The sequence below is a fragment of the Sorex fumeus genome, unplaced genomic scaffold, assembly GCF_029834395.1.
Source record: "Sorex fumeus unplaced genomic scaffold, SorFum_2.1 ptg000015l, whole genome shotgun sequence".
In the NCBI taxonomy this organism is placed as follows: Eukaryota; Metazoa; Chordata; class Mammalia; order Eulipotyphla; family Soricidae; genus Sorex; species Sorex fumeus.
This window is the reverse complement of record NW_026606072.1, coordinates 23,258,854-23,286,656: the sequence shown is the minus strand read 5'-3', so window position 1 is coordinate 23,286,656 and position 27,803 is coordinate 23,258,854. Positions and strand designations below refer to the sequence as shown.

Sequence of the window (27,803 nt, the reverse complement as noted above, 5' to 3'; positions counted from 1 at the left end):
TGTTTATTGGACAGATATCACCTTTTTACTTTTGAAAAGGGAAATATAAAATGTCCATTTTCAAAAATTCATTTCATTGGTGGGTAAAATAATTATTCATCATGAGAGTTTAGTTCTTTTGCTTTCATGTTGAGGTATCAAAGAATAAGGCAGATATTGTCACAGTTGTCATTAGGGTTCTTGAAGAAGGCATGTTAATATCTTGCAGAAAGTCTATTAATAATGCAACAAAATCATATACAGGTATTGTCCATATCTCTGTGTCCTCTTATTTTAGGAGACTAATTCTTTTCACAGTATTTTTGAGATTGAACTAGGATGGAATGAGCGATAGAGGCAGTGGCAGAGGACTTGCTTTGTCGGTACAGTGGCCTGCGTCTAATTAGTAGTAAACACACACACACACATGCACGCACACACACACACACACACACACATGTGCACACACTCACGAGTAGGAGTAGGATGAATAAAAACTTTCTTATTATGCGCTCTCCTGACAAGTGAGTTAGTAAACTGAGAAAAGCAGGGTTATGGTGCTTGCCTAACATGCAGCTGACCCCACTCTCTGCTCCAGTGGTTGTGGCCTACAACTCTCACCCTACCAAAAAAAAATTAGTTTGAAAACTAAGATTTGTTCTCGATTGCATCAGAAAAATCTGGTGCCTTGTGGGCTTTGTTTCTTTTTTTAAATTTTTTTTTAATATCTTTCCTAAGTTGTGTCATTAAATTGTAACTCAGACATCAGGACTGGAAATAATGCAAATACCACCCCAATTATTAGGTTTGAAGATAGACAATCCACATGACCAGAGTACTTGGAACCTACTGTACTTTTTGTACACCACACATACCATGGAAAGGAAATGTGATTAAAAGGTATGATGCTCAACGTTTAGTGGTGTGACCACCGAGGAATAAATGAACTCATGACCATCATCACTAGTTTTATTTTTTTTAATCAAATATTCAACACTCGGTAAACTGCCAAGGGCTGTCCTTTAAGTATTCTTGGGAAAAAAGGTAAATTTTATTTTTATTCAGAACTTAATTTATTGACTCATGAATTACTGTGACAGAGTGCGGGGAACTTGAGATGAAATTGTTTGAACTGATGTTCAGAGGAGAGGACAATCACTCACGATCAAGGTGAAGAGGGACATAGGAAGGAAGGAATACCTGAGATAGACAGAGAAGGTCCAAAAAAATTGTTCTTGAGATTGAATCTTGAGGAAAGAGGGAGCTTAGTGTTCCAGGGAATTAAGTGTGTGCATAGAAGTAATAATAATAATAATGCTGTTCACAATATTGTCATTCTTTTTGACTATTTATTTCTTATTTATTCCTTACACTGTCTCAGGTACTTCAGATAAGGAAACTGAGGCAAAGATTGGTTAGCTATCTAACCTGAAGTCATACAGTTAATTGCAGAATAAATTAGAGAGTTCAGTTTAGGAAGTTCAGTTTCCTTGTGTGAGAAACCAAAGATTGAGAAACCAAAACATCAAAAAACCAAGAAAGCTAGAACTTGAAAATAATGAGCTGTTGGTATCTGTCAGGATTTTGCTCAGTCAGGTAATCTGCATGATGCAAGACAGATCATGCAGAACTGTGGAAGACATGCTAAGATAAGGTTTTATGCTGTAGATTTAGGAAATATTTGGGAAAACATCCAGAACCCACCTTCAGCATTATCACATGAGGTTCTTTGTAGAAATGTCTGTTCCCAGATTCCTTCTGAGCTCTACTGTTCCTTGATATGCAAAATAACCAGGAAGCATGTACCCTGATAGGGGCAAGAAGCAAATAGTAAATAGATCTGTAGTCCTAACAGGACCTGCTACTGTTATTTGCTGGGAACTTCTTGATAATTACTTACTCAGTTGGAAATTAATGTTAAAAAAATACTATGAGTACTCTTTTTGTATTGTGCTTAATTACTTGCTTGTGAAATTATCTCTTGTAAAAGAGGAAATAAAAGAAGCTGCCTAGGAACAGAGAGATAGTTTACCCAATAGGGTGCTTGCCTTGCTCTGACTTACCCAGGTTCAATCCCGGAACCCCATGCCATCTCCTGAGCTCAGCCAGAAGTCATCCCTGGACACAGAGTCGGGACTAAGCCCTGACCACTGCTGGACATGGCCCAAAGCTATAAGCAAAAAGCCTGTATGATTTGGAGATGCTGAATTTTGGAGTTTTCTCATTTTCAATGATTTTAGGAAGCTCACTGATACCAGTGATAATACTCATGTTGAAAAAATAAAGCAGTCAGCAAAGCTGGAATTTCATATTTAAATATGAAAAACACACTAATAATGACTATAAAATATCAAGACAGTAAGTGAGCATCTTTGGAAGCAAGAAAATACAAGGGAAAGGTGGAGTTAAAAACTTAAAGAAGTAGGCCTTTGTAATGTTTCTATTAAAAGGCACTGAGAACTCTTGAAAGAAAAGAAATACAATTGAAAAGATCGTTGATAACATGAAGAAAAGATTTTGTGCGAGACAAGAAGGAGAAGCTAATCTGTAATGTGCATGGGTAATGAGAATGGGCTAGGTTTACTCTGTAATAACTTCATTTTAATAAGAAGTAAAGTGGGGTTATAATTAGTAATGGCTGCAAACTAAAAGACATTCTTCAACTTTAAAATATAATACCTATAAAATGAAATTTTAAAATTTATTAGATAGCTACACAGAAAGAATAGGTCTCATTAAATCCAATAACTAAGAGATAACAGCTACTAAAATTTATCATTTGTCAAACCATGTTTCTGTCGATCTAGACTTGCAGTTGATATTAATCAATACATTTGTAATAAAAATGTTGAAATAGTTGAAGTTTTGTATGTGTTTAATAAATCTAAAAACGTATCATTTTACATTATAACTTTTGTGTTATATTGTGTGTATGTAATAGTTTTCTGGTCTCATTATTGGCATTTTGCTCTTTAGGGTACTTATTCTCTTTTATATGAAAACTGCTAATATCTTTGTGCATAAATATTTCAATACTTCCATACTTAAGTGCTTGATTAATTCCAAATTGTGGAATTCCTATATTAAATTAATGGGAAAAGATATAAAGGAGTGTAAGTCTATGAGATCTATATATGAAGTAAATTGAATAGTTTAGGTGAAGGATTAGACATTTCATTCCACATGGGAGCGAGAGAGAAGTATGAATATCATGTGATTGGTTTGGGAAATTATTGAAATTGCCTACAGAGAAGAACCTTAGCAAAATCTGTTTCATCTTGACATGGATAATAAAGGGGAAGTTAATTATAGGGTTAGACAGTCATGTAGATTTTAAAGGAAATAACTGAAAAATAAATAATTGAGGGGTGGACTTTTAGGTCATTGAGCAAAGTTGTGATTGCTAGTGTTGAGCCTCCTTGCTCCACTATTATTCCCAGCAGTACTGAGTCCAGACCTTGGTTTTGAGAATCCCAAAATGACTTAAGCTTTGGTTTGACAACTGTAGGTTAGGTATATAGTGTGCATGCAAATGAAGGACTCCGGATACACAAGGAATGAATTGAAGGTAGTGTACAATCTATGATTGCATCTGGAAGGAAAAAGACAGGAAGGCATGTCTTGAACTAAATCCTGAGGACTGAAGGTGCCAGAGGATAGGCCTAGGATTAAGAGCTAGGAGTTGTGAAGATGTGGTTAAAAAGTAGGATACTGGCGTTGCTACTTTAGAAGGAAAGTTACTTCTACTCCATGTTTATCTCTTGATAAAGTTCAAGAGGTAAATACAGATTTGGTAAATTAAGGTTAAAGGAAGAGTAAGTTACAGAGCTATATTAGCTTAATGTTACCCATGTAGAAGTGGTGGTGTCACACTTTTCATCAAAGAAGAAAATAATGATGTTGAGAAAGTATAAATTCCGGATGCGGGAATCTGGTTTACAAGATGGCAAAAAAATAAAACACAAGGGGCTCACTTAGAAAACTCATATATTGATTCAGTACCTCTTTTTGATTGGAAACTTAACCTTTCAATCTTAGTTCCCTTTTCTATTATATCAGAAATTCCATTTTCCATTAGCATCATACTTAATATTTCATGGGAAAGAGAAGGCACGTTAAACTATATTCAGAGTTTACTCCTGGCTCTGTACTCAGGAACTACTCCTGGCATTGCTGGGGGAACCATATGTGGTGTCAGAGGTCTAATTCTGGTAGGGTACATGCAAAGTGAGTGCCTTATCCTCTGTACTATTTCTCTGGTCCCAGTTCTTAATGCTTTAATGAGTTTTCTTAGTTTTGTGAGCCTTACAGCTAGGCCTAAGCTTGGGTCTTCGCAAACATTTCAGAAAGAATAGAATGGTAAAAAGCAAGTGTGTAGGGGCTGGAGCGATAGCACAGTGGGGAGGGCGTTTGCCTTGCACGCGGCCGAGCTGGGGTCGATTCCCAGCATCCCATATGGTCCCCTGAGCACCGCCAGGAGTCATTCCTGAGTGCAGAGCAAGAAATGGCCCTTGTGCATTGCAGGGTGTGATTCCCCCCCCCCCCCAAAAAAGAAAGTTTTCAGTTTAGTTACATTGGTGACCTTACAGACTGGGGTATAGCTAGTTAGTAGAGCATGTATGAGGCCCTGAGTTTTATCCCCAGAAACAAAATAATTAATTATAGGATTTAAAAATATATAAGTAGGGAGGTTAGGTAGATATTAATCTAAGGGTGCTCCAGGAATTCTATTTTAGACACTGTTGGTGATTAAATCTTTGGGATAGAGGCTAATAGGGGGATATGGTGGGAGCAATCATTTAAAAAAATGATTGAGATAGTAGAAATAATTTTTAGATTTTAGCTTTAAATTTGTGAGATTAAGAACTTGATACTGAGTGCTCTAAAGCTTATGCCTACCATGGAGAGACTGATCTGAATACCTCAATGGATTTGTAGTTTTTGTTTTTGGGCCATACCCAACGGTGCTTAGGGCTTACTCCTGGCTGTATGCTCCAGGATAACTCCTGGCAGGGCTTGGGGGACCATATGGGTTGCCAATAATTGAATCCACATAGGCTGCGTGCAAGGCAAGAGATCAGTCCTCCGTACTACCACTCCAGCCCAGTAGATTTGTAATTTAGTGTATTCCAAAATTCTTTTTTTTTTAGACTTACAATTTTTTTTTGTGCTTGGGTTTCAGTTATACAATAATTCCAAAATTCTCACGTCACTTTTGCCCGCATCACAACTTGGAGATTGCTGCAAGTATTGTTTTTCATTTTTATATTGAAGTAATTCACATTGACATCACCATATTTTAGTTTTTTGTGTGTACGTTTGTTCTGTACAGTACTTGCAAACTTTACCCTTAAATCTATCTGAGCTTGAGAGTTTGGTTTTTGGATCTTTCTTTGGCCCTGTTAGATCCTTCAGTTTAATCATCCATGTCTGCTTCTACTAGATTGTTTCCCTCAGAACTCTGTGAGCCATACAGTGAAACTAATTCAAATTTTACAGCCCTGGTGATTTTCCTTCCAGTATACTACCAAGAAAATGCTTTAGCGTAAGGATCTGCTGAATCATTTTGTAGAGGCTTTTCTTCTATTTTGTATTTGAGAAATTAGGTATGATCATGTCTCCTCCTATCATGAGATAATGCAACTGTAAAATAAAATCATCCGTGTTAGCTTTGGTGTCTGATAAATGAAATATATATTATGTTGTTTTAGAAATTGAGTTCCCCAGAGAACATTTGTTCATGTAAAATTTCAGTCTTGTACATTTTCATTTCTTGTGCTGGAAGCGGACTAAAGTTACTCAGCACCTGCTGCTATGTGTCTGGCATTATTCAGGGGCTTTACAGCTGTTAGGCCATTAAATCATTACAGCAGACTTGTAAGGTAGGTCTCGATTCTCATATTTTTACCAGAAAGACACTGAAGCCCAGGTGTTGAATAACTTTTCCTTTGCTTCCCAGAGAGCCATGATAAAGAGAGAATTTGACTCTTGTTTGTTTAATCATAACTGTAACAGGCACCCTCATTGGGGATAGAATTGAGAATGTAGTAAGGCTTCATTTTGGATTTAGACATTGATTTGGATGAAAAATGAAGCCAACTGTTGTTGGATAAGATGGAGGACTGTTGGGAATCAATTCAGCTTAGTGCTGAATATAATCTCTGGACAAGGTTCCAAACTTTCGTCACATAGTACTACTGCCAAATGAAGGTTTGCCTCGATCATTAATAATGTCATTTCTCCATAGTACAGTTCCACTGAATAAAGGAATGAGTTGTGGAAAATAAATCCATTTGGGGTCATAGTCTATGTTTTCCTCTTGCTTGTTTGAGCCATGGTTATTTTATCTTCCAAGTCTTGGCATTTAATTCAGGACTGTGATTCCCAAAGCTGGACTCTTGGCTGGGATCCAGCATCTGCCATTTGGTCTGCCCTCTCCTTCCCCCACTGGTAGTTACTCATATTTTACTACTCTAATAGTTTCCTACTCTGACCTATTTCCTCTTCAACCAATTCTATTGTCTATCATAATATATTTTTTTAAATATATGAGTCTAGCGTTAAAATGCTATTTTGTTTCATCTGTTGTGCTTCCAGCGGGTGGGGCTTTTGCCATGCATGCTCCCGGCCTGGCTGACCCCGGTTTGATTCCTTCGCTTTTCTCAGAGAGACTGGCAAGCTACCCAGGGTATCTCGCCCACACGGCAAAGCCTGGCAAGCTACCAAGACGTATTCTATATGCCAAACACAGTAACAACAAGTCCCACAGTGGAGATGTTACTGGGCCCGCATGAGCAAATCGATGAACAAGAGGAGGACAGTGCAGTGCAGTGCAGTGCAGAAAAAAATTGAAATAGAATGATTGAGCTGAGGATCCAATTAGTGGCTGCCTAGCATTGGGAATTTTGGAGTAAAGGAAGACAAATATGACATAAAGAAGATAACATAAGGGTAATGTTGGCAGGATTTCTGTGTCTGGATTTGTGGTAGTGTGTATGTGAATCAAATGAAATAAAATGCCATAGATCTATACTCAGAATAACGTGTATTTATAGGTTGTTGCCACCTAGTTATGGGTAAACAGGGAGATCAGTACTGGAAAGTAGTAAGAGGGAAAAGAGCAAGAGAGGGCCCTGTACAGAAAAGCACTATTCACCCTAAGTTGGGATGCAGGTAATCCTCAAATGGAGTGTTCCATTAAGTGCCGAGAGGTGTGGGCATCTGTGTCATGGGGACTGCAGGGCTGACTTCGCAAAGATGATTTTCCAGACCTTTTTCAAGCTGCCCAAGCATGGGTCTTTCTGTGCAGGTAACAGTCCTATTGTGGAGCATTGTCAAGGAAAAAAAAATTGAATTATGTAGGTCTCCTTTTATTTAGTCTTAGTAAGGCCTCTGTTTGTGCCAGATCCACTCCTGAGGGAGCCCTGTACACAGGTTTGGGTTGGCGTCCTCAGTCTGGAGCTGGGGCTGGTGCCGGAGCTCCTTTCAGATCACATCTTGGTTTTATGTTTGCTTGAAATACATTGCCAGAGGGCTCCCCTGCCTGCCTGCCTGCTTCTGTTGTACTGTACATACTGAAGTTCAGTCAATGGGGGGGAAGGATATGTGAACTATTTATATTCTCTGTACAACTTTATTTGAGTCTATACTTAAAAGTAAAATAAACAATTGTACTTTGTCTATCTATCCATTATGTTTCATCTTATTTTCCTCTGAGTTCATTAATATGATTTTATTTCTACTTCAGTCTTATTTAGCATTAATATCATATTTTGTTTCTGCCAAGTTACCAAAAAATGCTTCTTGAATTAATTGAGCAATGAAGTTTTACTTTTTCAAAGGATAGTTTTCTCAAAATTTGATCTATTAATAATTTTCCCCTTTTGTGGGCGACCCTTGGAGTCCCCCAAATTAGCGATCAAGGGGTCTGGGATTTCTACTCCATCAGCGATTCACAGGACCTGACTGACACTTTAGTTTAAGTACCCAAGGATATGACTTTGCTCTTGGTGTCCAGGATTACTGTACCATCCCAGTGGTTCTGAGAGAGAAGTAAACTATCTTGTGGCCACAGTCACAAAGTCCAAAGTCCTTTCACAGATTCCAAAAGGCAGTGGCTTTTAAAAAAAAAAAAAGATTTTTTTGTTTCGGCTTGTTGATAGGGATCAAGCCCAGGGCCTCTTATAGGCAGTGGACATATTGCCACCTACACCTATTGACCCAAAGGCAATGGCTGTTTTTTTTGAAAGATAGGGTTGGTATTTTTGGGCTACACGCAACAGTACTTGGGGCTTACCCCTGGTTCTGGGCTCGTATTTCTCCCCTGGTGATGCTTGGTGAACCATGCACAGTGTCAGGGATTGAACCAAGATCTACTGCGTGCAAGGTAGTTGCCTTAATGGCAGTGGACAGTGGCTGTTTTTCCAGGAATAAAGATCTTTAGGACAGGAGGAACTAGGAAACCCAGGAGAGGAACTCTGGTGGATCCTGACCACCCATCCACCCACATTTATTCTACTGATATCCTAGTGTATGATCTTTGGTGAACAAATCCTGTGTGTTTAAAAGGATATTCTGTAGTTGTAGTATTCTTTACAAGTTATATTTTCTCTGTCTTCCATTTCTTGGGGGGGATGGGCCTCTGGTTCTCTTAATTTTTAAAACTATGATTAATGAACCATCTGTTTCTACTTTTAATCTGGCCACATTTTTTTTTTCATGTTTCACATATTTTGAAGTTCTGTTGTTGGGTACACATGCATTTAATGATTGTTGTGTCTTTACCTTGATGAACGAATCCTTTTATCATGCTGCATGATCTCTGTGTTGCTTGAAGTCTTTGTCGTTTATTTAAACAGTGCAGTCTTCTGAGGCTTGTAGTTTCCACGTACCGTTCATTCCTTTCCGTCTATCAGCATTTTTACATGGAATGAAAATCTCTTCAGTATTGTTTGAATTGGATCTTTTTAAGAGTGGGGACTCTCCAGCAGTACTCAGAGACCTGGGGACCACTGGCTGATGATTCTCTGCCTGACTCAGTGATTCTGATGATTCAGTGCTCACCGTGGGTAGTACTGAGGACTACTGGAACCATCCATGTGCTTGGGGAGGGGATCATGTGCCGGTTCCCTGATTCTGGAACTTGTACATGCACTCCAGCCCTTTTCTGCTATCTTTCTGGCCCTGAGATTTTTTTTTAACCATTCTGGTCATCTTTGCTAAATTTAAACTTAACTACTTTAAATTCATATTTAAAGTAGTGCTTGATGGGATTAGATTTAGGCATACTTTACCATTTTCCTTCTGCATTTTCCTTCTTCTGGGATCGATATTTATGTTTTCTCACATGTTAAGTAATTTTAGATTGTGTTAGATTCACTATGTGAATAAACTTTGAAAAATATTTTGTCTCTCATATGTTCTTTCCAAGAGAATCAAATTATTATTATTTAGTTTTTGGTCTTAACAAGTCAACTGAACTCAAACTCAGTATTGACTTTTCTGTGGCAGGTGGCATCCCTACTGATCCATTTAATTGGCTAATAATTCCATAGGAACTGTGTGTCAAGCTCCAAAATACATGACCTTTTATTTTTTGCTTAAAAAAATGAATGAATAAATATGAATGAAGTGACTTAATGTTCTTAACTTAAAAGATTTTCTTTCTAGTTGACAGCTAGAAAAGAGAACAAACCAATATGATAAATTCACATTTGTGATATAAGTACACAGAGGCATGCAGTTACTGAAAGAGAGTTGTGAAATGATTAAAATGCGTTTTTAGAAATAGCTCAGTCCTGAGAACAGGAGGTGACTTTATATATATATATATATATATATATATATATATATATATATATATAGTGATGATGAAAAACTGGCTGATGAGTAGCTGTCATATCGGAAGTTTTTGAAGTAAAGGACAGGTTTCTAAGGCAGAGTCAACAGTTTGGGAAACAGTATTAAAATAATTGCTTAAATTCTTGACTACTATTTTAAGTGGAAGCAATGCTTTATTTTTGGCAAGAGAAAGTGATTTAGGGACCAAATAGGTAGTATGGGGGTGGGGGAGTAAGACACTTGCCTTCCTCACTGCTGACCCTGGTTCAGACGCCAGCAACCCATATAGTTCCCTTATCACCTGAGAAGTGATTCCTGAATGCATATCCAGGAGTAACCCCTGAGCACTGCTGGTGTAACCCCCCCACCCCTCAAAAAACAGAGAAATTTATTTGGTGATATCTGTGCAAACTGTACAACTGATCACAAATTAGGGACTATTAGCACTATGCTTAGAAGACTGTTCTGTACTAAAATGCCTTTATTAGGAGAAACACATTTCAAAATTCACTTACATTCTTGAATAATATATCTCAGATTTCTAAGTGTCTTAAATCAAATCTGAAAGAAATTTTAGTCTATTTTAAATGTACTTGGTTTATACTAAATATTTTTATATAACATGGACTTTATTTGTTATTTTCAAGCATATAAACCTTTAGAGTAATCTAAGCCTGCTTTCTCTTTTTTTCTTTTAACAGTGTCTCCTACTCAGTACATGTATCTGAAGATTATCCAGGTATGTTTGTCTTCTTGTCACTTTTTTTACTATAAATACTCTTGTCATGACTACTTTGAATCTGTTTATTTGAGAGTTGTAAAAAAATTTACAGGTGTATCTGTAGATGTATGTGTTAGCATTAGAAGACCCAAAGCTATAGACAGAGTTCTTTTGGTTATTAGTAAGGTACATTGAGAAAACTTAAGTAAGTTTCTCACTGAAAGAGGTTTGCATAAGTGTCTGTGATAGCTTCAACCTAGAGATAAGATCATTACAGTTATAGCAAATAAATAGTCTCTAAGCTGGTTTATTTGTTTTTTTTTTTAAACTTCATTTTGCGTTTTGGAGTGTTAAAAACAAACAAGCTTATCTTTCTTTTCTAAATATATTTACAATTAAGAAATTCTAACAATAGTGCAATGAAATTATTACCATCATATTCCCATTTGGTGAAGCCATTACTTAAAGTAGAAGGAAGTAGGATTTGAGCCCTGTAGCCCCAAGTCTGTGGGTTGTGCCACTGGACTGCGCTAGACACTATATATATATACAGCTGACCTCACCATGCCCCCTGAAATATAATACTAATTCTGCACTTGTTCACAGAAATCAGAATGTGTGAATGTTTATTCCGAACCAGTCAATTTTATTTCTGATTTTCTTCTTTCCTTCTTTCTTTTGCTTTCTGCTCGTTCCCTTTTCTTATCTTTTCCATCCTTCCCCTCTGCTCCCTTCACTTTTCTTCCCGCTCTCTCCTTTCCTACTCTCCATTCCTGTTTCTCTGCCTTTCCTCGCTCTCTCTCTTTCTTATCTCTCTCTCCTTCTCTGCCTCTCTTCTCTTTCCTCTCCCTCTTCCTCTCCTTTACCCCCTCCTCCTTTTCACACTCTGGAGTGCTTGAGGAATTCTCCTAGCTCCGTGCTCAGGGGTCACTCCCAACAGTGCTTGGGGGATCGTGTAGTGCCTTCATTGGACCCAGGCTTCCCACATGCAAAGCCTAGGCTCCAACCCTTGGAGTCTCTACCTGGTCTCAGACTTATTTCTAGACTCTGTAATCTCTTGGCATCAGAGCACAAGATGTTACTTTGTCACATTAATTTGAAGACATAAAAGCAAGATATTTCTCATCCTATTTTTTTCACCGGTAGTGACGTCTATGATTTTATTTTGAATAAGAGATCAAATATAACTTTTCACTCTGAGAAAAAGATTCTATTACTTATATTCTTTGACAAAGAAAAACATTTTAAATGACAGTATCTGTTTCCCTCATACACACACTTTTCATATTCCAACAATCCTTAATAAAATCAGAATGATACAAAACTACTGTTGTAATCTGAGTCATAATGTGATCTGGAGTCATAATTTCGATTAATATCAAAATTTAGCGCTTTTTACTTATGTCCGAATCATATTTTTCTGTATGAAAAGAACTAGATTAATGAAAATTTATATAATTTGAGTATTAAGAATAAATAGCTTATTTTCTGAGATTTCAAAACATTTCGTTAGCAGTTAAATTATTTTCTATGACAGCTTACATTATCCATTTATTTTTTTATAAGTTTAAAGGGTGCATAAAAAAATTTCAGAAATTAACCATCTTTTGCTTGAATGCACTGTATTTAAAAATATGTAGTATATTATACCACATTATGTATTGCTTCCCCAGATATAGCAGCCATATATAGTTAGTAGAGTATCTTGATCTGATTTTGGGGATAACTCATCATTAGATACACCTATTTTTAAATAGCAGTATAGAAACTATGCTAGAAAGATATTGTTAGAAGAAGCAGGGCATGAAATATTCACAAGTGCTTTTTTAGCAGTAGTTTTGTCCTTGGCCCTCTCCTTTGTATAATTTAGCATGTTTTTGATGTCAAGTATTCGTTTGCTTGGAAAATACAAGCTTCACTATTTACTATAAATTTTCTACTTGTTGTGCTCCTTATCTGGGGCAGCTCCTTGAAAGCTAAGCCACAGGATCTTAAGTTAGGAGATAGAAATAATGTCACAAATCAAAACCCAACTTGAATATAGTGACTTACTCTGCATCACTGAAGGAAATAGGGCAGAAGATGCCTTTAGTAACCCAAGTGAAACATATGTATAGCTCCCTCTTGTGGCTTATTTTTTTACCCCGGTAAGAGAAAATGAACATAGAATAAACAAAAATGGAAACTTTCAAATTGAGCCTTTAAAAACTTGGATTCAATTTAAGGTTGAAATGCTAAGTTTGTTGAATTACATTGAATTTCTAATGTAATTTCACTTCTAACGTGAAAAGGGATGTAAAGACAGTACAGAGATAGGCGAGGGATATTAGAGCTTTCTCAATAGAATTTTTTTTTAAATGTAGGAGTATTGCTATTTATTCAGACATTGATTAGACTGATTGAATTGGGCATGAACTCCACCATGCTTTTTACCCCCTTTTTAAAATAAATTTATTTATTGAATCACCGTGAGAGCAGTTACAAATCTTTTGGGTTTAAGTCTCAGTCATACAATGATGAAACACCCGTCCTTTCACCAGTGCTCATTTTCCACCACCAAAAACCCCAGTATGTCACCCATCCCACACCCTCCCCCTACCTGTGGGGCAAATGATTTCCACATTACTCTCTCCCTCTCTACTTTGATTACATTCAATATTTCGACACCAGACCTATCATTACTAAAGGTAAAGGTAAAGGCCCTCCCTTTGTTCATCAATTTGCTCGAGCGGGCCCAGTAACGTCTCCATTGGAGACTTTGTTGTTACTGTGTTTGGCATATCGAATATGTCACGGGGAGCTTGCCAGGCTCTGCCCGTGCAGGCGAGATACTCTCGGTAGCTTGCCGGGCTCTCCGAGAGGGGTGGAGGAATCGAACTCGGGTCGGCCATGTTGGCTGCGTGCAAGGCAAACGCCCTACCACTGTGCTATCGCTCCCCAACACTCAGATCTGCTGAAAAGGTAACCTTAGACAGTTTGTTTTTTATTGCTGGTTATGAATAACATATGATGACGTGCGGCTGCAGTAGTGGCTGCGTGATTTTGGAATCCCAAAATTTTACAATTAAATATGGAGGGATTTCTGCCAAAACCTGCTGGGTTCCGAGATTTGTTCCTGAGTCTCTGGGATCTTGACCATTAAGCAGCTTGATCAGGAGCCAGAGAGGCGGTTCGTGGGTGACGACTTGGTGTCTCATTAGGGAAAGGAGGAATGGGCTGGCTCCACCCCCATCCTGTGAGGCCCCTCGTGTCTCCTCACTGTGAGCCCAAACCTAACTGTCCAAAGGCCTCTGGAGGATGGCGGCCACCAAGCCACCAGGGGGAACAGGCCAAGGCACACAACCTATTCCCACCTGGGGTGGCCCGATGCGGGTAACCTACTTCAGGGACTGAATGCATTTCTGCCAAAAGTCACTGGGTTCCAAGATTTGTCTCTGAGTCTCTGGGATCATGGCTGTTAAGCAACTTGATCAGGAGCCAGAGATTATATATCTGATCTCCAATTATATATCTGAACTGAAGGTGGTTTGTGGGTGTGTCTCCCACATACCTAACTTTCGGCCATTTACTTTCTTGGTAAACTTGGCCCCAAGTTTTTGGGATCTGGCCAAAGACACAGCAGAAATTTTAGGGTATCTAGAAGTCTGAAGGCACCATCAGGCTACTGATACACTCACCTCACAGGTACAGATTGACCTGCTGGCAGCACCATACCCCAGTCTCAGTAGAATTTTGAACTGGTTGACACATCCGTTGTTATTTTCATACATATGAATGGGTTCTAAATGTGACTCTGTAGAAAGAACAAGGACTCTTGTGACATGTTATGTTTGAAGTAATGTGCCAAGAGAGGTTAAATAGCTTTCCTACAGACATATGGGCCGGAGCAATATCATAGAGGGTAGGGGTTTTCCTTGCATGCGGCCAACCCGGGTTCGATTCCTCCACCCCTCTGGGAGAGCTCGGCAAGCTCCCGAGAGCATTCCACCCACACAGCAAAGCCTGGTAAGCTACCCATGACGTATTCAATATGCCAAAAACAGTTAACAAGTCTCACAATGGAGTCGTTACTGGTGCCCGCTCGAGCAAATTGATGAACCGTGGGAGGACAGTGACAGTGACAGACATCTATTTTGATGAAAAATATTTATTTTTTATTGGGTAGGATTGATGTCCCAAACAGTGTTCAGGAGACTCCACGGGCAATGTCAAGCTGACTGTTTGGTTAATTCTAGGGTCTGCGGATGTGATGCTGCACAGGCCCAGCAGTGCTGGGGATATCTGGGTCACTTAGCAGTGCTGGGGTTGTCCAGGGCCAAACCTGTTGATGCCTGGGGACCTACATGGCATCCAGACTCAAGCCCTATCTCCTACCCCCTCCCCATTAATAAATTTTAATCTGCTTTTCTTTGTGGTTTCAGAGTCTATATTGTATGAAAACTACTACTTTGCTCTTCCTTTTTAGTATGTGTACCTGTGTATTTTCTCCCATTGCATGGATAGAACTTCAAGAATCATTTTTAAAAATCAACATAAAAACTTCTTTCTTTTTGTCAGAATTGTAGCACTCTCTGTACCACTGTCTTCCCATTGTTCATAGATTTGCTTGAGTGGGCCCAGTAACACTGTGAGACTTGTTACTGTGTTTGGCATATCGGATATGTCACGGTAGCTTGCCAGGCTTTGCCGTGCGGGCGAGATACTCTCGGTAGCTTGCCAGGCTCTCTGAGAGGAGCAGAGGAATTGAACTCAGGTTGGCCGGGTTGGCCGCGTTCAAGGCAAATGCTGTGCTGTCACTCAAACCCTTGTCAAAATGAAAGGATTTAAAATCAAAAATTTAATTTTTGATTTCTAGAAGCCATTACAGAAATGGGAGTTTCATTCCTTTCCTCATTTACTAAGTTTCTTCTTTTTTGTAATATAACTTTGTAAGACTCAGCTCTGGTATTTGTTAAGATGTCTTCCATATGCGTTTTGTGTTTTGAACAAATTGATAAGTTGTATTAACCGATCCCTGTTGTTGGTTTGTATGAATTCATCAGGGTATGTGTGTTGTGTTGTGTACTTTGCTATTAAATATGTAAAATTGGTGAAGTAATAAACCTTTTGATATTTGAAAGAATTTGTAAGCAAATCTTTCTGAAACTGGTATTCATATTAGTTTGGTCCTGTATGAGTTTTCCTATTTTTCTGCCTAATTGCTGCTCTTTTCTAATATTATCATTTTAAATAATTTTACTATGTGTTCTTCATGAAAGTTCACAAGTAGGTAAATTTGTAAATATGTACTGATATATTTAAAATATAGTACCAATGTATAATTCTCTCAGTTATTTCTTCATTTAAATTTCTGTTTTATGAGTATTTTTATTGTTTTTCCCCCCTTGAAATGTTTCCTAAAATGTTTTCTATGCCAAAAGATTATTTCAAAAAATGTTATACATTATGCATTTATCAGTTCTGATTTTGATAATACCCTTATTAATATCTCAGGAAAGTCCTTCCCACCCTTTTGTTGACTAATGTGTCAGTGATTAACTTTTTACTACGTTTGAAAATACAGGATTTTCTACACCCTCTAGAAGTGAAGTAGCATAGACTTGTAAATTCAGGATTATGTCACTTTATTTTTCTAGGAAACAATTTTGCCATTTCACAATGCTAACATGTTAGATCATGTATATCTACTTCTGAATTTAGTTTGTTTATAAAAGTTTAGAGAATATCTTTTGAATCTTAGGTGCTCATATAAGAAATATGACCATGTACAAAAAATAAAGTGAACAAATAGAGCCATCTGATACATTTCGGTTTATTTAAATTTTAAGGATTTCATTTGGTACAAAGTTTCAGAAGACTCTAAAGTGAAGGATTAAGGTGTCAAGTGCGTCTGTTTGCAGTCATCAATAATTGACTCTGGTCCGAAAGAACAGTTGAATTCTTTAATTCTCTTTGCTTTCTACATCCAGTTAGGTAGTTTAACTGTGGTTGGGATTTCTCCCAGTAATTTGTATGTTTTTATGATTATTGAGTACCAGTTTTTAATCTAAGACAGAAAGCAGTAAAGCATTTATTTTGTATTCATTTCACCATTTAGTGCCTGCGTTATTGTTTTAAATATTTGAATAATATACTAAATGCTTATTTTCTTTCTCAGCTTTAAAATAGGGATAATACTTGCTCGGGGATGCCATCCATAAGATATAATCAGGATATAAAGAAACCAATATAATTAGTATTTATGATTATTTCTCATAACTGTACTACATGATAATGAAGAAATGGAGTGATTTGATTTAAATTCAGTTGCACTTGAAATACAATAAAATCAATATTTGGAGATGCTTTCCCATAGTTCTCTACTCATCTCTCCCCAGTTGTTCATGGAAGTTCCAGAAATGCTTGCAAAGTCTGATAGGGGAGAAGAGAGAAAATATTCATACTGTTAACTGCCTTTAATTAAAAGCTACAGGTCTTCTTCAAACAATTATGTAGAAGAACATAACTGTCCCCACAAGTTTAATGAGAAAAGGAAGGGAGAGCAGACCAGTGAAGGAATCTGATTTTGAAACCATTCTATTATGCCACTGACTCATTCTGTTACCTTAAATGCATTCATTACCCTTTGTATGTCCTACTTTCCTACCTCTAGATAAGAATGATGTTCTTATTACAAATGTCAGAATAGCTTGGTGATGATTTAGGAGTAATTATTTAAGCAACTGCAGAAAAGAAAAACATAGACTCGATTATAGAGCTGAGATGATCTTCAAGAAGCAATTTTTTTTCACCTGAGTAGACTGTGATTGTACTTAAAAGCAGTTGGGTGCTAACTAGTTTTAGGCTGTATATTGGAAGAGATCAATTTTCTGTCATTTCTATTCTGGGCTTCTGTGTGATTTGGCCTGTTCTATCATAAAGAAAAGTTAGTTGATATTATTTTGAAACTTTTATGTATGTTTAAATTAAATGAACAACACTCAAGAAATGAAAATATACCAATTTCTGAATTCTTATAAAAATAACAAATGTATAGACAATTTCATAGAAAATTCCAAATTTGAATGCATAATCTTCGTTTTGGGTTTGTTTTGTTTTGGGGCCATACCAATGATGCTCAGGGCTTACTTCTGGTTATGCATTGAGGTATTATTCCTGGTGGTACTCAAGGGACTATATGGGATACAGGCATCGAACTTGGGTCAGCTACATGCAAGACACAGATCTTAATCTCTGTATTGTAGCTCTGGCCCAACAGTATCCTGTTTTAATTTTACAAACCTATATTCACCAAATTACATACTCAAGTTAAGCTCCCTGCCTTCAGTTTTTAACTATATATATATGTCATTTGATCTTGAGATTGACTTAATGATGACCTTGTTTCCTGAAGCAGAGTTTACTTACCTCTTGATAATTTGATAAAATCCTTATTATGCCTGACACTGAGATATTGCATGGTATTTTGTCAACTTTATGCATTTCTCTAGATCATTCCTCCTACTCAGTAGTCAGCTATTAGATCTGGTGTTTTACTAATCCTTTTTAATCCTCCTTTTCCTCACAGGCCTGCTTTTAAAAAAATGTATTTTATTTGATATTATGACACTGTGATTTACATAGTTAATCTTAGCTGAGTTTCAGATATATAATGCCCGAACACCGCTACCACCACCAGTATCAACTTCTCTCCACCAGTGTCTCCAGACTCCCTCTCACCAACCAGTCTGTTTCCTTAACAGGCACATATTAAGATTTGATTGTTGTAGCTTTGATTTTGTACTTACAGTATTGTTGGAGGTATAGTTTATGTACACACGTATTCGTCATCTATATATTATCAATGTAGAGAAGATGCTTGAGGCCCTGCTTGAAGTGCTGAAGCTTATCCCTGTTAACTCCCATCCCTCTCTCTTTATTACCCTCCTGCCCCACAGTTTCTTTCTTTCTCTATCTTTGTTTCTGTTCTCAGAAGTCAAGGGTATTCTGGACATCTCCACTTTGAGACCATGCATTCCCTTTTCCTGTTATTCTATATACTGCAGATAAGTAAGATCATCTGGTATTTGTTCTTCTGACTCACTTCACTTAACAGGATATCCTGCAGTTTCATCTAAACTGTAGTACAATGCATGGTTTCACCATTACTTGCAGCTGCAGAGTATCCCGTTGCGTGTATACATCATACTTTCATTATCCATTCACCTTTTGTTTGGCACCTAGGTTTATTCCATATCCTAGCTGTTGTGCTATGTGCTCCAGTGAATAGTTTTGTGCACATGTCCTGTTAAATGAGTGTTTTTGTGTCCTGGTTGGCAGATACCAAGAAGTAGAATCGTTGGGTCATATGGTAACTGTTTTCAATTCTCTGAGAAACCTCCATACAGTTTTCCATAGGGATTGCATCAGGCAACATTCCTATCATCAGAGGATGCGAGTTCAGCTTTTCACCACATCTCTGCCAGCATTCTGTTTGTTTTAAGAGATCAATTTGCTTGGGGACTACCTTTTTAAGAAATACCTTCAGATCATTAAGACTCTATATGAGTTTTAAGAAAATACTGGCTTTAATGGAGGGCTTGTTGATGAAAACATGAAAAAATCGTCCAAAGAGAATCCAGATAAGTGGTCAGAGTCTAAACTGAAGTAGTGATGCGGTGGTTAAAAACAAAAGTACAGAAACTTTTCTTTCTGAACACGTTGTTGCTCTTGATGAGCACGAATATCATCCATCCTTGATCCCACTTCAAAACGAAGTAAGGGGCTCCTTTCTAGGAGACCTCCTATTCATACTGGGCATACTGGGGGGGGGGGCATCCTGTCTTTTCTCCCTTCTTTCTAGTCTCTTAAATAAAATATTCTTCTGAAAAGCAAAGAACAACTAAATAAGGCAAAATTTACAATTAAAATAAGAAAATGAGGCAAACCTATTTTGTTTCAAGTAAATTCTCTTCCTCAACATATACCCTCATTCATTAATGGCTCATAAAGACTTTTATCTGTTGAGAGTCATTTGCAGCTACACTGTGAATATATATATATATATATATATCACCATCATTTAATTGTTTCTCAAGATCTAAAAACAGTACAGATGTTTCTTTGGACATAGAGTAATGACTTAGTAATCTATCATTTTAAAACCGTGTTCTCACTGTACTGACACAATATTATGAAAACTTAAGATCGTTTAATTTCTCTCAGCAGAAATTGACATGGTATGCTACTATTATGGGGAATACTTTGTGCATTTTGTAATTTTTTTGTAATTTAGAAATAATTGCAATGTAGTGCAGTGTATGTTCTCTGGGCAGCTAGGGAGATCCCTGACAGCTCTCCCTCTTGCTGCCCAGGTTCGGTAGACTCGGGCCGCTTCCCCGCTCAGGGCAGCCCAAGCCATGGGTGGATGAAGGAAGAAGCGAGGGCCAAGTTGGTGGATTGATGATCAGTTGCCATTCATTCCATTCTCCCCATGTGCCTGTTCCAATCTCTCTAAGCCCCTCGTTCCAGTCTCACACTGCCCCTCATTCCCATCTCCTCTGGTCTCTCCCACTTATTTCCCCCACGTTCCCTCTCACAGCCACGTCTCTCGTCTCTCCATGTGCCTGCCCCTGCATTCTTCCCCTGCATTCTGTCCCCCTTTCTAGTCTTTCTGCACTCCATCTTGCTGCCCTCACTCTCTCTCACTTTCTCTCATCTCTCCCCAACTCCCCAGCATTGAGGGTAGCCACTACCTCATCTGGCAGCAAAATCAACATATCAAAAGCCTTTCTAGCTCAAGGGCAAAATACCACTTAGGGGTATTTCTGCTCTCTTTAGTCCAATAACTTAATTAACAATTAGTTATTTTGTATGGACACAGTAAGAGATACATTGAGTTTGTAGGGTGGCTCTCCTGGGGATATTAAACCACAAACTAGACTACAGTGCTCAGGCTGGATTAATCATTCCCAACACTAGCAGGGTCCGAATTTAGTTATTACTGTTTTGGTCATGACAAAATTTGTCCATGACCATGCTCTTAACTTATAGGTAAGCATTATGGCACTTCTGCTAGGCCCATTTTGATGCCAACGTAGCACAGAGATCACAGCTTGCCCTGGGTTCATCCAGTCCCTTGTCGGGACCCTGCTTTGGGGGTGCTAGAAAGAAGGACAACTGAGGCTTAGGTCGAGAGAGCAGAAGTCTAAGAGGTAAATATCATTCAGAGTCAGTTTACTTCCAAATTACAAAAGCATAGCATTAAATGTCTTCCTGTGTCTATACAAAAAGGACATTGCTCTGGATTAACTATGCAAAGGATTTAAGGAGAAGAGAAAAACAATATTTATAAGTTAACAGCAAAAAGAAAGAAGTTACAAATAAACCCAGAGGAATGAGAGCACTGTGATGGGAGTAATCCAATAAATCAAAGCTCTCTGCGTGCAAGACTGAAAGGAAAAACCAATGTTATCCAACAGTAGCACTGTAGGATAACGTTGGTTTGTCCTTTGTTTTTTATTGATTTGCTCGAGCGGGCACTAGTAATTAGTCTCCATTGTGAGACTTGTTGTTACTGTTTTTGGCATATCGAATACATCATGTGTAGCTTGCCAGGTTTTACCGTGTGGGCAGAATACTCTTGGTAGTTTGCTGGGCTCTCCGAGAGGGGCAGAGGAAGAGAACCCAGGTCTGCCACGTGCAAGGCAAATGCCCTATCTGCTGTGCTCTCACTCCGTCCTACAGTGTAGGACAATTATTTTTATTTATTTTAATTGAATCACTGTGAGATAGACCCTTGCAAAGCTGTTCATGATTAGATTTCCATCTCACAGTACTCCAGTACTGACAGCATTCCCTACACCAGTCTACATTTCCTTGCACCAATGTCCCCAGCTTCCCTCCGACCACCCCCTACACCCACCCCCTCCCCCAGCATGCCTTTATGGCAGGTGCTTTTCTTCTCTCTCTGTCTCTCTGTCTCTGTCTCTGTCTGTTTCTCTCTCTCTCCTTCCCCTTATATGCATTGTGGTTTGCATTATTGTTACTGAAAGGTGTAAAGAATAACTTTTTACCTACTTTTAACACTCAGTTTTTATTAGCATAGGACAATTATTAGTGAACTGGTGGAGTATTTAATAGCTCTCAGAGACTTCAAGGAAAATATCCTAAATTTTTGAAGAACACTAGTTTTTCCCCAAGACAAATGTGAATAAGAAAAACACTGAATTGATTGAATCATTTTTGGTGTTTGCTCTCAGCCTGGGTGAAGGAGATCCATAGAGGCCAGGTGTGATGGCCCTCCCTGCCCACACACAGGTCAGAGGCGAAAGACGATGGGGTACTGCCTGCTCTCTCAGAGCCTCTGTGCAGGGATGAAGACCCCCTCCAGCAGGATCCAGCTGGTGGGAGCCCAGAAGATGTGGAATGTTGAACTGCCTCCTTGAACGAAACCAAACCCACATTATTCGTGATTAATGTCTCTGCATGATCAGGACTCACAACACCCAAATCACTTTATGTCTGAGTCTTCCTGGAGAAAAAAAGAACCATCCAAAACCAGATAACAGCAGAACCATTACCAGTGGAAAGGCGAGCCCTGGGTAAAGGAAGCCTGCACTTCTGCCTACTCCGGTTGGCCACAGAAGCAAGAGTGTAGTGAAACCAGAAGGAGGAACCTTGTGTGCAGGCTTTGACGGGCCTTTGGGGCACTGTGGCAGTAGCTAGGCACAGAACTCTGAGACTCTGCCCCTTGGTCTGTGTCCCCTAGGCCCCTGGGAATCCTGCTTCTGAGCAGAGCAGACAGAGGCCTTTGTCTCTCTGTTCACGATTGAACTGGAAGCTGTCAGTCTTTTTTTTTTTTCTTTTTGGGTCACACCTGGCAATGCACAGGGGTTAATCCTGGCTCTGCACTCAGGCGTCACTCCTGGCGGTGCTCAGGTGACCATATGGGATACTGGGAATCAAACCCGGGTCGGCCGCGTGCAAGACAAACACCCTACTCACTGTGCTATCGCTCCAGCCCCGAAGCTCTCAGTCTTGAGAAAGCGTAGACATATATAGCCCAGTTCCCAGACAGTATTTTCTCTGACATTCTCTGCTTTCTTGTTTTTTGGAGTGGGCAATAGTGAGTGAGGATGGATGCTCTTAATGCTGTGCATTAATTTGCATGATATTTAGGTGCAGTTAATTCACGGAAAGTTAGCTAAATGTTATTTTAATGAAAAATATGATAATGTGAAGGTATGATTTATAACGATAACTACTTTAATGGAAAATGTAATAATGTGGAAGATATGAATTGCCAAAAATATATTCAGCACAAATTCTTTAATGATCTGAAACTGACTATTTTATATTATACAAACTCGGCTTTCTGGATCAGGTAGTGTTTTGGAAGGAGCCTATTTAGTTAGTTGAGCAACCAGACACATCCAAATATTTTCTTGTCACTTGGGAAATCAGTAACATTTTCTCTGTCTGAAATCTCTATTTTCTTAGAACATCTCTGGTGCTTCCTGGTCCCCCAAGCATAAGTAATAAATAAAACAAATATGAGACTTCAATAAAAGAGACCCTTTACTATTGATTCACAGATAAATCTGTAGTTTCCTTTGGATTTTCTTGAGGTCATTCATAACAGTAGTCTGTTTTGTTTTTGGAAACCATATCACTATACTTTTTTTTAAAAAGTGTCTTTTCAATAACTATGCTTTTAACTGTCTATATTTCTTTGAAGATAATACATATGTGTCAAGTTCAGAAAATGATGAAGATGTATTAGTTACTACAGAGCCAATTCCAGTTATTTTTCATCGAATAGCAACAGGTAACAGAGTTTCAAAATTTGTTTTATTTTATTTTTTTCTTTATTGTAGTTTGCTGTATGCATATATTTTTCTATTAACTGATATTGCAGGTATCTTTAGCATCTGTAACCTGGGTCTCCATTTAAGTTCTATTTAAAGTGCATAGTTTGTTTTTACAGTTTCTTAAAAAATAGATATATTCGCAGCATTAAAAAAATCTCTGATTAAATGTATTGTTGACTTTTGCTATTGTGAAATTATCTTTATGTGTAATCACACTGCCAGATGATATGAATATTTTAAAAGGATACTTAAGGTAGTGTAAATTTCATAAAGCATTTATTGAGAAGTAAAGTTATCTACATAGTGGCACATTGTAGCACTGTCCTCCCATTGTTCATCAATTTGCTCTAGTAGGCTCCATTGTGTGACTTGTTGTTACTGTGCTTGGCATATTGAATACTTCACGGGGAGCTTGCCAGGCTCTCTGAGAGGGGCGGAGGAATTGAACCCGGCTCGGCCGGGCCGGCTGCATGCAAGGCAAATGCCCTACCACTGTGCTAGTGGCACATTAATTTGGTCTTTTTTCTTTTTTTTAAATTTGGCTCTGGGGCCATACCCAAAGGTGCTCAGGGATTATCTCTGGCTCTGTACAGGGATCACTCCTGGCAGTGGTTGGGGGACAGTATGTAGTGCTGGGAATCAAACCCAGGTCAGTTACAAGCAAACAAGGCAGTGCCTTGTCAGTTATACTGTCTCTCAGGCCCCATTTTAACCTTTAATTTTTGTGATCTTTGAAAATTCAGAAGAACTTGTGTGTTGCATCACTTGGCACTATAATACAATGTCAAGTATCCTTCAATTCTTTTGCAAAGGAGAGAATCATCCCGGGTTTGTGTACACACTGAAATTTATGATTGTTCAATTGATAGTGGACTAAAAACAGAAATGATTTTTCAATTATAACTTTCTTTCAGAATTAAGGAAGACAGATGACATTAATTGTTGCTTATCCATAAAGTCCAAATTACAGAAGGAAAATGGAGAGGTATGTAAATTATATTTATCTTTTTTAAAAATAAAATAGACATATTTTTTAAATTACTGTATATTTGTAATTAATATCATCACTGCTATTTAATTTCAAATCACATTCAGTCAGCAAAACTTAAACCCACGGATTAGCTCTACAGTGCTAAGGGTAATGGCTTAAACTTAACTACAGAGGGGTTCCTTATAAAATGGTAGAAATATCATCTGTTTAAATCTAAATAAGGACCACATAAAACCTCACTTATTTTCTAACATTTTGCCAAATAATGTAGTTGACTGAGGTGCACATATGTGCACAATTGTAACTTTTAGTTACTATAGTTTTGATTTTAGTTTTGATGGGACCCTAACAGTTTCTTGTATAAGACTGCTAGGTAGAGAAGTGCAAGTCTTGAGTATAGTATTATTATTAGCCAATGTTCAAAACAATAGTAATTCACTGATCCACTCTTCTCACCTTTAATATCTTTATTTGAGGGGCTGGAGTAAGCATGTAAAGTACTTGCCATGCACTCCTCTGACCTGGGTTCAATCTCTGGCACCTCATATAATCTCCTGAACCCTCCAGGAGTGACCCCTGAGCTTAGAGGAAGGAGCAAGTCCTGAGCACAGCTAGATGTGACCCAAAACCAAACCAAAGCAAAACAAAACAAAACCCAACAACAATGACAAAAAACCCCAAATATTTACTTGAATCTCCAAAAAGAAAAAAAAATAGTAGGATATGAAACAAACAAATGAGTGCAGTGACACCAAGGCTTGCTTGCTTTTTAAAAAGCTGTGTACTCCATATAGCTTCCTATGCGTGAAAACAATCATTTTTCTCTTTTATATACACACTGAGAGTTACTGATTGAGTAGTTCTGTAGCTAAAGCCGTATCTGTTCACATTTTATAACACCTAGATTCTTTTTTCTAAAAGTTTCTTTTTTCCTGTGAAGAATTGGAAATTTGTTCTGGAAATTTGGTGTTGATAGTGGATATTTAATTAATAGATTCCTATGTCTAAAGAACATTTCTTTTTTCTTTTTAACTGTGTTACTAGATCAGGGATAGGAATTAACCACCTTTAATTTACATTAGATGAATTTTCCTTGTTTGCATTCATAACAGATGTAGTTCAGCTAATTAGAAACTGAAATTTCAGACTTAAGCATAATTAATTAAATATCCTTTTGAAGATTGAAATCTAAAACAATTTTTGTATACTGAAAACTTGCTTTATAATGGGATTCATATTTATTTTCATAACTTGATTTTTATATTACTGGATAAAGCACATTTTTTCTTTTATACCCTTGTGTATAGTTGATATTATGAGAATAGTCTGTAATAAATAATCCTGAGGGCATTTTAATAGATATTTGAATTAGTATGAGCTCTTCAGATGCTTTATTTGCAGCAAAAGCAATGCTGCAATTGATTACGTGATTACATGACATTTAAAAAATCTGCATCAAGTATTAAGTTGCACAGGCCAGGACAAGTAAGAGGTCCACAAAATTGAATGCATCCACAAAACTGTCTTTTGAGAATATTTTTATAAGGACTGGAGAGATAGTACAGCAGGTAGGGCACTTGCCTTGCACACAGCTGACATAGGTTTGATCGCCAGCATCCTGTGTGGTCCCCCAAGTGCTGACAGTAGTAATTCTAGAGCATCACTGGGTGTGTTACAAAACAAAAAAAAAGTTTTTATATAAAATCTGTGTGATGCGCACAAAGTCTGATTATTAAGGCCACTCACCAGTTTCCAAAAGGAGGCAGGCTAGTTTGAATAATAAAACTATTTGCTTACCCTATTATTTTAGGAATCAAGACAGAATAGCACAGTGGAAGAAGATTCTGAAGGTGATAATGACTCTGAAGAATTTTATTATGGAGGACAGGTAAAAACACCAGGTCTTCCAAATATTCTCTCTTAAAGTTTATGACAACCTATAGGTTCTAATGGAAATTTGGACTTGTGGTCTAAGAGAACTCTGTTCTGGGTTTTGTAATGAAGTTGGAATATGTATAGTTGCCCCTTTTTCACTTTCTACACATCAGAAATTAACTTCCTTTTGCAGGAAACAGTAGTTTACTTGCACTGAAGTCTTAATCATAAGCAGTATTTATAATGCCTTTGAGTCACATTCCTTAAGCATGTTGTGCTCAATTGATGTTTTGATCCGATGACAATTCTAACAAAAGCATGCCTTATTCTAAATAGAAGATGATTAACCTTTATAAAAATTGATGGGTCTTGGTTATTGAGCACTCTCATTATTCTATTTGCATTCATTGTTTTTCTTTTCTCTTGCAATCAAGTATGTGTTTTAAAACTGTTGGAAAAACACCTTTTGTGTACATGAAAACAGCACAGTCAGTATATACATATAAAATAAGATGTCTTTCTTTGCTTCTGAAAGCTTCTTGATCAAATATGCCTTGTAATTTGGATAGGCAAAGAATGGCAAGGTAAAATGTTAGAGGTGCATCCAAGCCAAAGCTGTTATTATGTAAAAGAATGTAAGCCAACTTATTCATTCAGAATAAAAAATCAGTCATATTGTCAGTTAGTAAGAGACAGGCAGAGAGTCTGGATATGAATAAATCTAGCTTTCTTTTCCGCAGGAAAGCCTTTCTAGCAATGGGATATTTTCTCTAGTGATTTTTTAAAACCAGTGTAGCATTTAAACTTAATGTAAAATAATTCCTCAAGTTTTGATTTGTGTTTATACACCTAATTCTAATAGAGGCAAAGTAAATGTTTTTCTTCCATCTTGACATTCAGTGAGGAAGTTTTTCAGATTTTCTGCCAGACAATTTTTTCACCCCTTTTAACACTTGCATTTTCTTCCTATCAAAATTGTCTTGTTTCACTTCTTAAACATATGTTATATAAGATACATGTGAGCCTTAGAACTTTAGCAAATGTATGGCTAAATTATCTCTTTTAAAATGGTGACTGAAAATAATTCATCACATAACTCACAGAGAGAACGGCCCAAAAGGCTGTTTTTATTTCAGTTCCTTTGCTGCTTCCACCCTGAAGTCATTTCTCAGTTGTCCCTTTCTTCAGGTGAACTATGATGGGGAACTGCACAAACACCCACAGCTTGAAGCCGATTTGTCCGCAGTGAGGGAGATCTATGGGCCACATGCAGTTTCTCTCAGGTAAACAATGCCTTTGTTGAAGAAAAGTGGAATAATTTCACTGGTTGTTGGAATTTTGTGCTTTGCTTATTTAAGTGGAAATGTCCTTAGATTAGTTATATTTGAATGTGTCAAGAGATTTTGTTGTATTCCTACTTACTTAAAATAGTGTACCTTTGGCCTCTTTGGGTAGGGTGGGCATGTTGTTTAAGATTGCATTAAAGAAATCAGTAGTTTGATTTTTGAGCAGTTTGATAAAATGTGTGTATTCAGGAATTGTCAAA

General features: G+C 37.7%; 1 protein-coding gene across 3 annotated transcripts in view; it reads left to right on the top strand.

The window, feature by feature from the left end:
* Positions 1 to 27,803, top strand: part of PARP8 (poly(ADP-ribose) polymerase family member 8) — a 187,647-nt gene that overhangs the window by 80,106 nt on the left and 79,738 nt on the right. For all 3 annotated transcript variants that reach the window (XM_056112111.1, XM_056112112.1, XM_056112110.1), the window contains exons 4-8: positions 10,521 to 10,558; positions 23,259 to 23,348; positions 24,306 to 24,376; positions 26,193 to 26,270; positions 27,446 to 27,540. In XM_056112111.1, coding sequence (XP_055968086.1) covers positions 10,521 to 10,558; positions 23,259 to 23,348; positions 24,306 to 24,376; positions 26,193 to 26,270; positions 27,446 to 27,540 — 372 coding nt within the window. The remainder of the gene's footprint in view (positions 1 to 10,520; positions 10,559 to 23,258; positions 23,349 to 24,305; positions 24,377 to 26,192; positions 26,271 to 27,445; positions 27,541 to 27,803) is intronic.